Genomic DNA, 18,689 nt, shown 5'->3' with positions numbered 1-18,689 from the left:
GGCATTGCACATTGAAGTTTTAAAATTTTGGCTCGAGCCACAACTTGCTATGGCACGAATATGTATATATATATTACACTGAGCGGCCCGGAGATGTGGCTGGTCTCAATGTTTGGCTACGTTTTTCGTCTTTGGGTGCCAGCTCACACCTGTCGTAAATTCAGTTTTTACGATGAAATAAAATACAAAAAAAACCTTCATCAGGTTACCTTCAGTTCAAAAGGCTATTGACTTGTAAATAATAGATTTCAGCTATCAGTCGTCCTTTTTAAATTTTATTGGCAGATTTAGATTTCAGCTAGAAACTAGCCATTCTCAATGCTCTATCTCTACTGCTGTAGTATTGAATGAACCGTGGATGAAGTCCGACCAACAGGCATTTCATGCATTGGTCAACAATGATAGTGCATTGAGAATGGCTAGTTTCTAGCTGAAATTTGGATCTGCCAATAAAATTTAAAAAGGGCGACTGATAGCTGAAATCTATTATTAACAAGATAATACAAAAAGCAATGGACGCAGGTATTGCGGTGAAATTTAAAATATTGAGTCACTCACGTTGATTTATAATTTGAGCAAGTGGTTCATTTTTCTTCAATGTATTTACTAAACACTTAAATGAGTCTGAGGGGCTGTTATGTAAGAGCGGCCTTTAACAACCGATGCTACAACACTTCACTATAAAATTCATTTGTCGCGATGATGGCACTCGACAGTCTGTTCACAATTCACAAAATACACTCTTGTCTGCTGTCCTAAAACACTATTTGAGCTCCACATGATCGCTTTCGAACGTGGCTACCAACCCACTACTCGCCCCTGATGCGCGGCACGTCCGGCTCTTAGCGTCGTCCAGAGCCAACTGTCCAGTCATCAAAGACTGTCTAACTCAATACAATGTTTGACAAAGATTGTGAATATTCTAAAACTAAACACAAAAACATATATGATATAATGAAAAATATGGAAATTTTCCGGGCAATAACAATTTAAGGTCCAGTTTTCTGTACCTGCCACCGTTGTTCCACAAATAATGTTCTTGTGGCGTGATATTGCTTTTCCCGGATTTTTGATACTTAACATAAATAAACAAATAAAAATACATACTTAATTACTCATCTACCTCTTTAAACTTTAGAATGCTGCCGCCAGTTTCGTCTCTTCAAATATATTAATTACTAAAAACACAGTCTCTCTCAGTCGGGTCCCACATTCCGACCTCTTATTCAAAAATGGTACAGATTCTGCTAAATCGGCTATGATTTCTCAATGCAGCTCTATTAGCCGCATCCGTAGACACTATATTTATATTAATCGGCCAAAATGTTGCCGCGATATTAGCTTTTGAACTTTCATAAATTTACAGTTTTTTAGACAATAACTTTTAAACTATTACATACTTTTGTGGCGTGGCTAGATGATTTAGCTTTACATATTTTTCTGTCCATGAGTGCCAACTGGCAACTCCGTATCACTCTTAGTTTTGTTTTTGTCAATTTTTCTGTGGCATATAAATTTCTCTAAGGGCGCCAATACGGCCATATGCGCCCCTGCTGAGCGTCCACTCGGGTTTTTCCAACGCCGCGTACACGCTAGCCACTCGCCACGGCACGGTAGCAACCGCCAGCCACGTGGTCTGTGGCGGCAAACTGCCACTCTAATTTCCTGCCACAGTTTGTACGCTCACGTTGCCAAAAAAGTGAAACACCCAGGAACCACGATAGGATCTCAGTGGAACTTCGAAAACGAACATATAATCAGCTGGTGTGTAAATGATCAGAGCTGCAATTCTCTGCAATAGGTGGGACGACCATCAGAGTGCTGTAATGTTGCTAATGCTTCATTTTGTTACCAAGTCTGGTAACAAGGGGCGTGAACAGTGTCAGATGTTGGTTTATTGCCGTCAGGAACACGAAGAAGCTGCATACGCATGTGAGACAGCGTTATCAGTACCTGACGGAGTTTGAAAGGGATCCCACTGTGGGTCTCTATTTGGTCGGCTGGTCGAATCACGCAATATCTAATTCTTTGGGGAGAATTCGAGTGCGACAGTGGCCTTATATTGGACTACATGGGAATGTGAAGGTTGGTCTACTCGTCGATAAAATTCTGGTAGACCACCACAAAGAAGCCCCATAATTTTGTACGCCATCATAACCCCTTTACATCCAGAAAAAATTAATGCACTTCGTGCAAGATTCTGTCTCATCCCACACCATTGGTTGCAGACTAGCAACAGCTGGACTAAGGAATTACCATCCAGCGCTTAGGCTCCTGTCAGCACCACAACACAAAGAGCTGTGTATGCAGCTGCAGCAGAGTGACCAGAAAAAATGGACTGCTGATGAATGGCATCGTATTTTTATCAGCGGAGACTCGTCGCTGAATATGGTGGTGACCTTGTGAAACGTCCCATTCTTCCAATGTTCTAGAGAGACACAGCGTCATGCTATGGGGACCCATCGGCTATGACATCAGTGCACGAATGGTTGTGGTAGAAGCAGCTCTCTCGGCGCAATAGTAGGTCACGGACATCCTGTGTCCTCATGGTTGACCTCTCATCTGACAGCATCGCAGTGTCATTTTTCAATAGGCCAATGCTCGTCGTCACATGGCACGTAGCTTTATGTATTGTCTGAAAGATGTTGTGGAACTCCCTTGGTCAGCAAGATCCTCAGATCTGTTCCTGATAGAACTTTTGTGGGACCACCTCGGACATAAACTCAGTCCCAGTGCCAGTACCCAATATACCAAGAAGCAATTACAACAGTTGTGAGCAGGTTTTATGGCACTCTCCTCAACAGAATCAGTGCATCACCCACGTCAAAGGAGGTGTAACGTCATAGTCATAAGTGGGCTAATGTTGCCAAGTTCTTTCTGATTCTGATCCGATTTTCTAATCGCTAAAACATCGCGTACCCCCTCAAACCATGAATTTTGTTTTCGTTTCCTCCTCTCCTTCTGGGCGAGTCACTTTTTTGTCAGGCAGTGTATATATTTTAAAGAATTTTGATGGTTCTGAATCTGCGACTGTCTGCCACATTCGTGTGTTATACACTACAACACAAAATGAATATATGTAATACAAAGTGCTATAACTATATAATTCCTTGCGATGTATAGCTGAGAATTTTGTGGGATGTAAAAAGCCGTTCAACATTTTGATCTTTATGGGTGTGATAATGATATGGATGTTCGCACATTTTTAGATCAACATCTTCCAAATTTTAGGATTGGTCGCACTGGACATGCCGACGCTGTGTTCAGCTCTTAACACTTTGATCTCTAGAGGTGAAACCAGTGGATTTCTTTCTATGGGGTCATATGAAACATCAGGATGTGCCTTTGTTGTTGTGGTCTTCAGTCCAAAGACTGGTTTGACGCAGATCTCCATGTTTCTCTATCCTGTGCAAGCCTCTTTGTCTCCGAGTAACTAGTGGAACCTACATCCATCCCTCTGAATCAGCTTACATATTCTTTCCTTCGTCTCCCTCTACGATCCCCCCCCCACTTCCCTCCAGTATTAAACTGGTAATCCCTTGATGCCTCAGAATGTGTCCTACTAACCGATCAGGCTGTACCACGAATTTCTCTTCTCCCCAATTCTATTCAGTACCTCCTGGTTAGTTACGTGATCTACCCAACTAATCTTCAGCATTCTTCTGTAGCACCACATTTCGAAAGCTTCTATTCCCTTCATGTCCAAACTATTTATCGTCCATGTTTCACTTCCATACATGGCTACACTCCATACAAATACTTTCAGAAACGACTTCCTGACACTTAAATCTATACTCGATGTTAACAAATTTCTCTTCTTCAAAAACGCTTTTCTTGCCATTACCAGTCTAAATTTTATATCCACCCTCCTCAGACCATCATCCGATATTTTGCTTCCCTAATAGCAAAACTCATTTACTACTTTAAGTGTCTCATTTCCTAATCTAATTCCCTCAGCATCACCTGATTTAATTCGACTACATTCCATTACCCTCGTTTTGCTTTTGTTTATGTTCATCTTATATCCTCCTTTCAAGACATTGTCCATTCCGTTCAACTGCCCTTCAGAGCCCTTTGCAATCACTGTCGGAATTATAATGTCATCGGCAAACTCAAAGTTTTTATTTCTTCTCCCTCGACCTTAATTCCTACTCCAAATTTTTCTTTTGTTTCCTTTACTGCTTGCTCAGTATACAGATTGAATAACATCGGTGACAGGCTACAATCCTGTCTCACTCCCTTCTCAACAATTGCTTCCCTTTCGTGCCCCTCGATTCTTATGTGTCTATTTTACCGAAAATCTCGTAATTGCGAACTCAAAATGCAATCCTGCCGCCATTACAATTTACGTAAGAGCTGTTTTACTAGACAAATGCCCATGGAATGCAAATACGTTCCATAGTTTCATTTGGGAGAGCCATCCTGACAAAACTCTACCATCTGGTGAGCAAGATGTATGAGACAGGTGAAATACCCTCAGACTTCAGGAAGTATATAATAAAAACTTCCTGGCAGATTAAAACTGTGTGCCCGACCGAGACTCGAACTCGGGACCTTTGCCTTTCGCGGGCAAGGTCCCGAGTTCGAGTCTCGGTCGGGCACACAGTTTTAATCTGCCAGGAAGTTTCATATCAGCGCACACTCCGCTGCAGAGTGAAAATCTCATTCTGGAAGTATATAATAATTACAATCCCAAAGAAAGCAGGTGTTGACAGATGTGAAAGTTGCCGAACTATCAGTTTAATATGTCACGGCTGCAAAATACTAACGCGAATTCCTTACAGACGAATGGAAAAACTAGTAGAAGCCGACCTCGGGGAAGATCAGTTTGGATTCCGTAAAAATATTGGAACACGTGAGGCAATACTGACCCTACGACTTATCTTAGAAGAAAGATTAAGGAAAGCCAAACCTACGTTTCTAGCATTTGTAGACTTAGAGAAAGCTTTTGACAATGTTGACTGGAATACTCTCTTTCAAATTCTGAAGGTGACAGGGGTAAAATACAGGGAGCGAAAGGCTATTTTCAATTTGTACAGAAACCAGATGGCAGTTATAACAGACAAGGGGCATGAAAGGGAAGCAGTGGTCGGGAAGGGAGTGAGACAGGGTTGTTGCCTCTCCTCGATGTTATTAAATCTGTATATTGAGCAAGCAGTAAAGGAAACAAAAGAAAAATTCGGAGTAGCAATTAAAATCCATGGAGAAGGAATAAAAACTTTGAGGTTCGCCGATGACATTGTAATTCTGTCACCAAAGGACCTGGAAGAGCGGTTGAACGCAATGGACAGTGTCTTGAAAAGAGGATATAAGATGAACATCAAAAAAAGCAAAACGAGGATAATAGGATGTAGTCGAATTAAGTTGGGTGATGCTGAGGGAATTAGATTAGGGAATGAGACACTTAAAGTAGTAAAGGAGTTTTGCTATTTGGGGAGCAAAATAACTGATGATGGTCGAAGTAGAGAGGATATAAAATGTAGACAGCCAATGGTAAGGAAAGCGTTTCTGAAGAAGAGAAATTTGTTAACATCGAGTATAGATTTAAGTGTCAGGAAGTCGTTTCTGAAAGTATTTGTACGGAGTGTAGTCATCCATGTTTGGAAGTGAAACATGGACGATAAATAGTTTGGACAAGAAGAGAATAGAAGCTTCTGAAATGTGGTGCTACAGAAGAATGCTGAAGATTAGATGGGTAGATCACATAAGTAATGAGGAGGTATTCAAATGGTTCAAATGGCTCTGAGCACAATGCGACTTAACTTCTGAGGTCATCAGTCACCTAGAACTTAGAACTAATCAAACCTAACTAACCTAAGGACATCACACACATCAATGCCCGAGGCAGGATTCGAACCTGCGACCGTAGCGGTCGCTCGGTTCCAGACTGTAGCGCCTAGAACCACATGGCCACTCCGGCCGGCGAGGAGGTATTGAATAGGATTGGGGAGAAGAGGAGTTTGTGGCACAACTTGACTAGAAGAAGGGATCAGTTGGTAGGACATGTTCTGAGGCATCAAGGGATCACAAATTTAGTATTGGAGGGCAGCGTGGGGCGGTAAAAATCGTAGAGGGAGGCCAAGAGATGAATACACTAAGCAGATTCAGAAGAATGTAGGTTGCAGTAGTTACTGGGAGATGAAGAAACTTGCACAGGATAGAGTAGCATGGAGAGCTGCATCAAACGTCTCAGGACTGAAGACCACAACAACAACAACAGCAGTTTCATTTGGTACATGTGAAGCTAAATGTGGTCTTAAGATAACCTCACAATTATTGCATATAAAGTGCAAAATTTGTCTTATTCATCTCAGTGTCCCTGTGTTACAATTGACTTCTCTTTCCTTGAAACAGTTCAACATCGACAAGGGAAGTTTCGAGGCAGCTGACGCTCTCGTACGGAAAGTGACTGAAATCACTGACTTGCCAGTGTTCTATTATGAGTTTGATTACCGCGGTGAGCATGTGAATGCCACAGAATGGGGTAAGTACAAAGAACTTCAAGGTAACGTGTTTACACCTAGGCCATCTGCTGATAAGTGATGAAAATTGAGTTTAAATGTACTACTAACTTTGCAGCCATGTTTACCACAAGATCTAGTCTGGAAAAAGTCATCAACGGTCAAAATGCCCCACTGCCTAGAGGCTGACCCATCCATTTCTTTATCTAATTTTGCGCTTTCTTACTATACCAGGTCCTCTTTGAGCTACTCAGTCACTAAATCTCTTCGTAGTGGCTACACCACTAACCAACATCGTCACTAATGTCGATCTAACCAATCTCAGAAGGAAATAACTTCACTCTAGACAACTTCACATAGTCCGGTACTGCAAATAATCTTTTATGGATCGTAACGTATCTCACATTGCATCAGCTGCAAATAGAATTTTCATTTATGGGCAAAAAACACCATATTTAGGAACGAATACCCTACAAATATTTTCGTTCCTCATATAAAATAATCACAGCACTTATATTTCATTGCTTTCAAACAGAAACATAATAAAAATATGTAATTTTCTTGTGATTCAGTTCCAGTAATATCAGTATATGTGCGAGTCACATGTCACCAGCCAAGTGTCCCCTGCCGTGCACTCAACCCTTTTTACTACTCCATCACAATCTCCAGCCCGCTCTACTGGACTACTGTAGGCATCAGTTCGTGAACAAAGATGCGTGAAACCTCACACATTGTTTCACAGCTTTTATAAGAATTGGAAGTTTGTTTTTCCCACTTCAATATAGGGTCCACCTTTTTCTTTATCATGAGGGTCCAAACGCATCCCTAAAACCATGACCCGCCAATCATTCTGTACCCCCATCACCTCTCTCTCAACCCGAATGCTTTTCATGTAGTATTGGAAAGGCTTGTACGATTAACAGTAGTTAACAGGGAGATACATGGTCTATTAGAAGCACAGTCGAGACAGCAAAATGTAGATTTGCCAGCTGTGAGTTTAGTTGTTCCTTTCTCTTGTGGCTCAACCTAGAATGTGGTAGCTTTTGTGGAGGATCTTAGGAACTGGACAGAGATGGAGTTACAGTCTGCCAAGGAATTTTGTGGGTAGCAAAATTAAGATTAACTGGAAAAGTGAAAGCCCACAAGGGAACTGAAAGTTTTGAAGAATTTAAAAGTGAGTTGTTCAAAGGTATAGGAAGCATAACACTGCCAAACATTTTAGAGAACAGTTGGGCGTGGCAACAAAGCGTGGTGAATCACTAGATTATGCGGATAGGATAAGAGATGTTAACGGTTGTACATACGATTTGGGGCATGACGCTATGGTGAATAAAGCAATTTTACGGGAGGCTGTAAGGACGTTAAATGCCAAAGGGAACCTGAGGTACAATTACAGGCATTCCCAGTAAAATTATGTACTGCAGAGTCGTACTCAGGCGTGGATGGTGCGGTGAAATTAGTAGCGCGGAAGAAGAATTGCAGGTTGTTATTGGGCACAGAGGCATATATGTCGGTTGCCAGTGGCACCTGGTGGAACATAAACAGTGAAACCCAACAGGGTATAGATTGCATGGAATGGGGAATAAAGATTTCACACTGTTGACTGTCGGGATTAGTGAATATAGATTTTTGCCTGGGTACAGTTCAAGTCAGACAATGTGTAAAACCTGTGCCACATGTAATTGAGGGTTATGAGATGATTCTGGGGTTGAATTTCCTGCATCAGCATTGGGCCAAAATTGAACTTGTGGTGGAACTTGATGGAAAATGTTTGAGTTGGCCGAAACCGTTGCTTTTGTAGCGATACCACAAGGGAAATCTATTGAGTATGACAAACCGCTTAAACCATGAACAATCACACTAAGGCTCGATTGACACAACTGGGTACCCAGCAGTACTGGGAAATCACTCTGAGTTAATGTAAAGTCTAGGCTACCGGTAAGGATATTGTATGGTACAACCGTTGGAAGTAAATGAAGTGTTGGATTAGACAGGTTGATTAGTGAAAAGAAGGGCTGTATGCAAACAATAGGTAAATGCGGAAAAAATGGTACCTGTGTTAGTGCATAATTTCAGTTCCATTGATTTAAGGATAACACAAAGGTTGTTAATACCTTACATGGATATCCTGGAAGAGTAAGAAACAAGTGGAATAATTACTGTTGGAATTTAAGGATTTCTTTTTTCCAAAAGGACTGTTGCCACCATTGCATATTATGCAGTACCAAACACTAACAGTAAATGAATCACTGATTTACCGCAAACCACATAGGTTACTGAGGTAATTGCAGCCAATTCTCGAGGAAATCGTCACTCAGCAGATAAAGGATGAGATTATTGAGGATAGGGGACAATTTGTCGGGATTCCCAAAAATATCAGAAGAGGAATCACGAAAACACAGGTTTTGTTGCGATTATCGACAGCTAAAAGCCAAGACTGTAATTGCTGCCTAATCTTTGCTGAACATCATAGAAACTATATAGTGTTTAGGCAATTGCAAATATTTTTCAACGATGGACTCAAAAAGCAGCTCCTATCAACTGGAAGTAGCTCCAGAGGACTGACTACTAGCAGCATTTTCTTCACCTTGGGAACATTATCAGTTCTGGAGGATGCCTTTTGGAGTGAAAAACGCACCTGCAACGTTTTAGAGATTGCTGAACGGGGTTCTGAGAGGTTTAAAAACACATAAGCGCATGGTGTATCTTGAATCGTCTTTGCAAGTGACATGGAGCAGCACATAAAACACCTAAGGGAGGTATTCTTAAGGTTGAGCAGGTTCAATTTTGAGTACAGGAAGCGTAATTTTGTGCTAGAAGAGGTGGAATACCTTGGTCACGGTCTTATTAAGGATGGGATTGAGATGGACCCAAGTTTAGTTAAAGCTGAACATGAATATCCTGTACCTGAATCGTCAAAGAAACTGCAATCGTACCTTGGCATTACGAATTATTATAAGAAGGTTCATAAAAGGGTTTGTAGGTACTGCAAGGACATTATTCCAATTGCTGGAAAGAAATTCAGATTTTGTATGCTCAGAGGATTGTCAATGTGCTTTTCAGAGGCGGAAATAAGCTCTGACGACGAGTTCGGTCTTTGTGTTTCCAAATTTCAATAAAGAATTCATTCTGTCATGCGGTGTATCCAGTCATGCACTCAGTTCTATGCTGAGTCAGGAGATTGAGGAGATGGAATATCTGCTGGCCAATGCATGACAGACGAGGAGAACTACTCCACAGAGACAGAGAAGAACTACTACACGACGTGATAGGAAATGTGGCGGCTTATTTATGGAATCACTTACATAAAGTGTTATCTCTATGGAAAGAAGTTCCAAATGGTGACAGACCACGCAGCGTTGAAATTGTTGCTGGGGTTGAAGGTTCCATATAGCAGGCTGAGACAATGTGCCGTACCATTGAGTGTGTTTCATCTTGAGTTTGTACATAAACCTGGAAAGAAACAAGGGAATGCAGCTTGATTAAGTAGGAAAGTAGTGGTATTACAAACAGGAGACAATGAGCTTCAGAAACAGCACACAGCACAGGAAATGGATGACGAATGTAAACTGTTACATAAATAGTCACAGTTTTGTTTTCAGAATGAGTTCTGTGCAGAGAAACTACCTGCGATCTTGATTGGTGGTACCAACCAAACTGAGAGAGAAATTATTAAGAGAGATGCATGATCACATGTTAACGGGTCATGTGAGATATGGAGGAATAGCAAGGCGGACATGGGTCAATATGTGCGGAATTGCATATACTGTGCACAAGAGAGGATTTGTGTCGGACAAGAGGACCATTGCAAAGGTTATGTGAAATATTAGCATCTATTCAATCGCTCACTGATGTTTTACATCCTTTCAACAAGTCGCCTGCAGGTAACAATTTTGTACTCGCGATTTTAGACCATTTTTTCCAGATAAATGTAAATGGTCAAGACCCACAGGTAGCAACAGTAGGACAAGTGTTAGTAAACAATTGGACTCTGAAGTTCAGGGTAGCTGAGACGATAGCGACTGACAAGAGAACCAACTTTATATCAGATTTGTTCAAAGAACTGTGTCAGCTGCTGTGTGAAGAAACTGAAAACTTGTCCTCTACATCCTCAAGTTAATGGAAGAGTGGAAAAGGTTCATAGAACTATGGAGAAAATGTTAGGATCCTACAGTATGTGTACGCACAGTGTACCAATTGGAATGTCTCTTTAAGTCGGTCTCAGCATACAACTAGAAGCAGCACACGAATGTAAGATTGTCAGCGTATGAGGTAGTACACTGAAGAGCCAAAGAAACTGGTACACCTGCCTAATATCATTTAGAGATCCCCGGGGGCAGGCAGAAGTGCCACCACACGACATGGCATGGACTCGACTAATGTCTGTAGTAGCGCTGGAGGGAATTGACCCTATGAATCATGCAGGGATATCCATAAATCCGTGACAGTACTAAGGCGTGGAGATTTCTATTGAACAGCATGTTGCAAGGCATCCTAGATATGCTCAATGATGTTCATGTCTGAGGAGTTTGGTGGCCAGTGGAAGTATTTAAACTCAGAAAGTGTCCCTGGAGCTAATCTGTAGCTATTCCAGACGTGTGGGGCGTCGCATTGTCCTGCTGGAATTGCCGAAGTCCGTCGGAGTGCACAATGGACACGAATGGATGCAGATGATCAGACAGGATGCTTATGTACGTGTCACCTGTCAAGAGTCGTATGTAGGTGTTCCAGCGGCCCCATATCACTCCAACTACGCACGCCCCGTAGCATTACAGAACCTCCACCAGCTTGAACAGTCCCCTGCTGACATGCAGGGTCCACGGAGTCATAAGATTGTCTACATACCCGTACACGTCCATCCGCTCAATACAATTTGAAACAACACTCGTCCGACCAGGCAACATGTTTCCAGTCATCAACAGTCCAATCTCGGTGTTGACGGGCACAGACGAGGTGTAAAGCTTTGTGTCGTGCAGTCATCAAATGTACACGAACGGACCTGCGGCTCCAAAAGCCCAAGTCGATGTTTCGTTGAATAGTTGGCACGCTGGTACTTGTTGATGGCCCATCATTGAGATCTGCAGCAATTTGGGGAAGGGTTGCACTTCTGCCACGTTGAGCGATTCTCTTCAATCGTCGTTGGTTCCATTCTTGCAGGATTTTTTTCCGGCCGCAACGATGTCCAAGATTTGACGTTTTCCCGAGATCCCTGATATTCACGGTACACTCGTGAAATAGTCGTACAGGAAAATCCCCACTTCATCGCTTCCTCGGAGATACTGTGTCCCATCGCTGGTGCGCCGACTCTAATACCACGTGCAGACTCACTTCAGTCTTGTTAACCTGCTATTGTAGGAGCAGTCACCGATCTAAAAACTGTGCCAGATACTTGTCTCATATAGGAGTTGCCGACCACAGATCCTGCCTGTTTACATATCTTTGTACTTGAATACGATGCCTACAGCTGTTTCTTTGTCATTTTAGTGCATATGGCCATAAGATGCCGTCACAGGAGAATTTTTTAAAGAGGTTACTAGAATGATGAGAGAGCTATGGGGCAGGGTGCGCAGAGCTAATACGTAGGCGCTAGAAAAGGAAGAAAAAGCGGTGAGCCGTAAAGCAAGAATGCCGCAGTACATGGCTGGCCAATGGGTAATTTTGTCAATTTTCTACACTCCAAAGGAGAAGACGAAGAAATTTTATGCAAAATGTCGAGGGCCATACCAAGTTGTGGAATATGTTTTACTAGGCCATTTTTCGCGTGTAAGTAAACGTTTATTCATATTATAAATACGAGGGTTAATCAGTTTAAATTAGTGTACAATACTCAGTATTCACGTTTATTAGACTCGATACATTGAAGGTAGCAGTTTTTAAACTTTTTATTAGGAATAGTGATAGTGACCGTGAATTCTAACCTCACTTGTTTACGTTTGACTAGCGCAACCTGCGACCGTTAACAGTTAAGCAAACGTAAAATAGTGGTAAAGTAGTATTACACTAGAATATCTGAGTAAATCAGTGTTACAATACAACTTCTGAGCCCTTCTTACATACAGTTTAGTTAGCAGAAAGCTAAAACTCACCTCGCCGTCTCCTTAAATTCCTAAGCCTGTTGTGGGTTTTAGTTATCGTGCACTGTAAGCCCATCGGTTCCTATAAAGTAGAGTTCGTATTTGTGCTTTACATTCTGAACTCTTATTGTTACTAAAATGTTTTGTTTTGTACCTGCATCTGTCAGTATAAAATACTCAATATTTACGTTTATTAGTGTCATTTAGACTCGGTACATTTAAGGTAGCAGTTTTTATAGTTTTATAAGGTCACTTTCGCGTGTACGTAAACGCTTGTTTAAATCACAAATACGAGGGATAATCAGTAGGTGCAGCTTACCGTAGGTCATTGTTTAATTCGTTAATAATATTCACTAGATAGCCCATAGCAGTTTACTGCAGGTCACTGTCTTATTCATTAGTATTCACTAAATAGCCCCTAGCAGGAAAATAAGCACAAGATCTAGTTTCTGCCACAAATTTTTATTTTCATTATTGAGTGTCCTTTGTGCCAACTAGAGTGTAGCTGTTAACCTTGTGTGGCAGTAGATTTCCTTAAGTTTTTATAGTAAAACAGTTATTAGCTACATGGATAGGGACTGTGTCTGTTCTGTGCGGATGCAGGAGGAGTTGGCCACAGTCCAAACGCAGCTGGAAGCTTTGTTAGCCACAGTCAACAAGCGCCAGAGTGCCACCTTGGGATGCGTTGGGGATGGGGTGCCTGGGGTAGTCCCTGCTGTACTAGGTGTGCAGGGGGGGATGTCACAGCTCTGTGTCACTGAGCCGTCCTCAGGTGCGACTGAGCCGGCCGGCCCACTCTCACCTCAGTGTGGGTGGTGGACTGTGTCAAGATCTTGAGCCTCAAGGCGAAGGCTGCATGGGGGACGTAGGCTCCTGCCAAATCCCATGCACTTTTCTAATAGATTCAGTGTGATATCTGATGCTGGGGGAGGGCTGGGCCGAATTAGAATGCACCTTCTGCCAGAATAGTGGCCCCTCCTTCAGCAAGGTCCGGACGGGCATGTGGGGGTAGGAGTTTGTTAGTTATTGGGAGCTCCAATGTTAGGCGGGTCATAGAGCCCCTCAGGAACATAGTGGCTAGGGCGGCGAAGAAGTCCACGTTCACTCGGTGTGCTTGCTCGGGGGCCTTGTCTGGGATGTGGAAGTGGCTCTTCCGGGGGCTATCGAGAGTGTGGGTGCAGCCAGCTGCAGATTGTTGCACATGTCGGCACCAACGACGCCTGTCGTCGGGGTTCCGAGGAAATCCTTGGGTCCTTTCGACGGCTGGCTAAATTGGCAAAGGCGGCCTCCATCTCTCGAGAAGTGGCAACCAAGTTGACGATCTGCAGCATTGTACCCAGGGTGGACTGGGGTCCTCTGGTTTGGAATCGAGTGGAGAATCTAAACCAGAGGCTACGTCGACTCTGTGACTAAAATGGTTGTAGACTCCTCGACCTACGCTATGGGGTGGAAGATTGTAGGACGTCCCTCGATAGATTAGGGGTGTATTACACACAGGAAGCAGCTACATGGGTAGCACAGTTATTGTGGCGTGCACATGGGGGTTCTTTAGATTAGATTCCTCCCCATGGGAAACAAACCGTTGGCCTAAAAAATTACCAGTTCATGTCACTGAAGTGGGTGTGCCAACAGTAAAAATTGTTAGTTCGCCTAAACAGATCGTTCCAAAGGATTTAAATATGCTTAATCTCATGTTTGAAATTGTCGAAGTGTCTGTAGCAAGATCCCCGAGTTACTCTCCGAAATAAACAGTAGCAATGTCAATATTGTATTACGACCGAAAGTTGGTTGAAACCAGACATAAAAATCAGTGCAATTTTGAACTTGGTTTGAACAAATTGTGTCGAGCAGATGGACATGTACGGGTATGTAGACAACCTCATGAAACCATGGACACTGCATATCAACAGGGGACTGTTCAAGCTGGTGGAGGTTGTTTAATGCTATGGGGCGTGCGTAGTTGGAGTGATATGGGGCCGCTGGAACACCTACATACGACTCTTGACAGGTGACACGTACATAAGCATCCTGTCTGATCATTTGCATCCATTCGTGTCCATTGTGCACTCCGACGGACTTCGTCAGTTCCAGCAGGACAATGCGACGCCCCACACATCTGGAATAGCTACAGATTAGCTCCAGGGACACTTTCTGAGTTTAAATACTTCCACTGGCCACCAAACTCCCCAGACATGAACATTATTGAGCTTATCTAGGATGCCTTGCAACGTGCTGTTCAATAGAAATCTCCACCTTCTCGTCCTCTTACGGATTTATCGAGAGCCCTGCAGGATTCATGATGTCAGTTCTCTCCAGCACTACTACAGACATTAGTCGAGTCCATGCCACGTCGTGCTGCGGCAATTCCGCATGCTCAAGAGAGCCTCACACGGTATTAGGGAGGTGTACCAGTTTCTTTGGCTCTTCAGTGAATAAACTCGTGCAGAGCGCCTCTCTTGCAGAGTCTGCCACTTGAGTTTGCTAAACACCTCCGTAACGCTATCACTGTTACCAAATAACCCTGTGATGAAACGCGCCGCTCTTTTTTGGATCTTCTCTATCTCCTCTGTCAACCCGATCTGGTACGGATCCCACACTGATGAGCAATACTCAAGTATAGGTCGAACGAGTGTTTTGTAAGCCACCTCCTTTGTTGATGGACTACATTTTCTAAGGACTCTCCCAATGAATCTCAACCTGGTATCCGCCTTACCAACAATTAATTTTATATGATCATTCCACTTCAAATCGTTCCGCACGCATACTCCCAGATATTTTACAGAAGTAACTGCTACCAGTGTTTGTTCCGCTATCATATAATCATACAATAAAGGATCCTTCTTTCTATGTATTCGCAATATGTTACATTTGTCTATGTAAAGTGTCAGTTGCCACTCCCTGCACCAAGTGCCTATCCGCTGCAGATCTTCCTACATTTCGCTACAATTTTCTAACGATGCAACTTCTCTGTATACTACAGCACCATCCGCGAAAAGCCGCATGGAACTTCCGACACTATCTACTAGGTCATTTATATATATAGTGAAAAGAAATGGTCTCATAACACTCCCCTGTGGCACGCCAGAGGTTACTTTAGCGTCTGTAGACGTCTCTCCATTGAGAACAACATGCTGTGTTCTGTTTGTTAAGAACTCTTCAATCCAGGCACACAGTTGGTCTGATATTCCGTAGGCTCTTACTTTGTTTATCAGGCGACAGTGCGCAAATGTATCGAACGCCTTCCGGAAGTCAAGGAAAATAGCATCTACCTGGGAGCCTGTATCTAATATTTTGTGGGTCTAATGAAAAAATAAAGCGATCCTACTAAAGGATTGTTCTTTTATTCAACCATGGTCTTCTTCTTGCTCTGACTGCACCAGACATTGTAATCGGCACACATTTAAGAACCGCAGCACCGAAATTGACCAAGGTGAGGAGTAATCACAACTTTCTTGAGCCTGATTCGGTTAACATATTCCAACTATCCACGAGTCAGTTCTCTGAAGGCTAAAGCTCGTATTGAGGAGGTAGGGGAACTTCGAAAAATTATATGGAGGAAAAATGAGATTCGGTGTTACAAGCAGGCTGGGAAAGGAATTGTACGACAATGCCACCCTCTGGGGACTTTTCTTGCCGATTCTGATCGGCAGCGTGTCTGGAATGTTTTCCATAACCACTCATAAGAAAACCGCGCGAGTTCAACGCTGGGTATCGCAGTGCTAACCTCTGTCGCAGGGGCGTCAAAAGAAGGAGTAAAATGTGGGTAAGAGGGGCTGTGACGACTCTCCCATTATGTGGCACGTCCACGATGGCTTTGGGCATAATTGTGGTGGAGTTTATTGCTAATGCTATCATTAACCTACCTTATACGTGACATGAACTTCTGAGCCATGACCTTTTTCCGCATGTGTCAACAGCTTGTTATTTGAAACTTCCTGACATATTAAAACTGTGTGCCGGACCGAGACTCGAACTCGGGACCTATGCCTTTCGCGGGCAAGAGCTACCCAAGCACGACTCACGCCCCGTCCTCACAGCTTTACTTCTGCCAGTACCTCGTCCCCTACCTTCCAAACTTTGCAGAAGCTCTCCTGCGAACCCAGCAGAACTAGCACTCCTGAAAGAAAAGAAGGTAGGGGACGAGGTACTGGCAGAAGGAGGTACTGGCAGAAGTAAAGCTGTGAGGACGGGGCGTGAGCCGTGCTTGGGTAGCTCAGTTGGTAGAGCACTTGCCCACGAAAGGCGAAGGTCCCGAGTTCGAGTCTCGGTCCGGCACACAGTTTTAATCTGCCAGGAACTTTCATATCAGCGCACACTCCGCTGCAGTGTGAAATCTCATTCCAGCTTGTTATTTGATGTGTAGTCCAGGCCAAGGGTGACGTTGCAGGGCACCATGCTTCTGCACGATTACAGAGGATAGGTGTAGGCGCCTTTGAGTCAAATTTCGAGCTTATGCATGCAAATGGGTGAGAATTACAGGATTTCAAAAATGTAATCCTTTAATTCTGTTGTGCAGGGTATATCCTCCTGACACAAAGTGTCAGACAAGCTTTGGAGTGATGCCTGTACAAATCTAAATTCTGTAGTATAATATTACTTATTAACCTCCTTCGAAAATAAAACATACCACTCAGTGCACGCCAGCAGACCAGTAACCAATTAATTTTCATCAAGTATTCATGTACATCATACCTTTTCAAGTTGTGGAATACGAGTAAGTACACTGGGAATGTGTAAGATGGATTGCAAGTTCCGTATGCCACCAGTCAAGAAGCGGTGGATGCAAACTGTATCCTCAGCGATGTCAAACTAGGCACTTAACAGATTCCTTGTATTGAAATTCATCTTCATCTGACACGTATACGTAGCTATAGCCCTGTCCTACAATTAGGTTACCGACAAACATGTGCCACATTCCAAACTGATAACACGCTGCCGGCCTGTTCAGATTCGTAGCATGTAGGTAAAAGCTGTCGCTGACATGGGACCGTGAGACGTCATGTATGCACTCTGAGTGATACTTGTGCTGAGTTTGATGTGGTTAGCCAGCCGGAGCTGATTATCTGACGTGGCGTGCTCAGGACAGGGCAGCACATTGTGCGATGAGCAGGAGGTGGCGCAAGCTAGTGCCTGCGGTACGACTTTCGTATTGGTATGGCGCAGCTCGGGGCCCAGGCGTTTAAGTGAAGACACGAGTGAATACCTCTCCTATCCTTTCCTCCACAATACATGACAGTAACTGGTGTTTGACAATTATACAGGCTGCATCAGTGTGTTTTATAGTTTTAAATTTAGGACAAGTGCTTTGTAGTTCTGACACCTAATGGGGTTCTCATCAAGTGCTGCTCTATAGTTTAGACAATTAGTGGACTTCCCATCATTTTAAACTTAGGGTGAGTAGATTTTGAATTTATCGCCATTTTTAAACTTAAGACAAGCGAATTTTGTGAATTTTCCCGCCATTTTACACTTAGAAGTGAGTTCTTGGGGTTGAAACTTAAGATAGCTGGTTGGGGGGTTAAATTATTTCAACTGCGGTGTCAGAGTGGTGAGGGGAAAGTGGGATTACGATTTTTGAATTTGAATAACTCGATGCTGTACGACTTATGTGTTGTCCATTTTGTATTTTCTGTCGAACTTAAACTTTATAGATGGTGACAACAGAAGAAAAACTCAGAAATTCTTTAAGCGACTTGACTGTTATAAACAGAACTGGAGGTCTCTACAGGGCTGAGTACTTTCTAACAAATATGCTAGGCAGGTCAGCAGACTAATTACTTCCATTTTCCGTATCCAGACTGGCACCTTTTGCCTGACAGACAGGCTTGGACATGGAGGAGAAATAAATGTGAGTGAAACCAAAGGGACAAAACCCAAAAGGCATCTTGAATTCTATATTTACCACAAGTGAACTACTTCCATCAACATGAGATCTTCGATTTCCTGCCAATTTATGATTAGGACAATAGTCCTACTTCCACAGTCACATCACAGGAATGGGCGAATACTCACTAGCACAACTGGTCTACTTTTGAATTTCCCTTCAGTTTTGAATTTCTTACCATTTTCTACATAGGACAATTGACCTGCATTAGATGGTGTCAGAGGAGGGAGAGGGGAAAAATCTGGCAACAACACATGATGTCTTAGGGGA

The 18,689-nt window shown here is 43.0% G+C and overlaps 1 protein-coding gene across 7 annotated transcripts in view; it reads left to right on the top strand.

Moving 5' to 3' along the window:
• The window catches only part of LOC126475236 (pyrethroid hydrolase Ces2e-like), a 212,224-nt gene that overhangs the window by 184,019 nt on the left and 9,516 nt on the right, over positions 1-18,689 (top strand). For 3 of the 7 annotated variants that reach the window (XM_050102921.1, XM_050102919.1, XM_050102918.1), the window contains one exon: positions 6,355-6,484. The exons of the other annotated variants lie outside the window; for them this stretch is intronic. In XM_050102921.1, the coding sequence (XP_049958878.1) occupies positions 6,355-6,484 (130 nt within the window). The remainder of the gene's footprint in view (positions 1-6,354; positions 6,485-18,689) is intronic. 7 annotated transcript variants of the gene reach the window in all.

This window comes from Schistocerca serialis, chromosome 4 (genome assembly GCF_023864345.2).
Source record: "Schistocerca serialis cubense isolate TAMUIC-IGC-003099 chromosome 4, iqSchSeri2.2, whole genome shotgun sequence".
In the NCBI taxonomy this organism is placed as follows: Eukaryota; Metazoa; Arthropoda; class Insecta; order Orthoptera; family Acrididae; genus Schistocerca; species Schistocerca serialis.
Note: the sequence above shows the minus strand (reverse complement) of the source record. Positions and strands in the feature narration are given on the sequence as shown.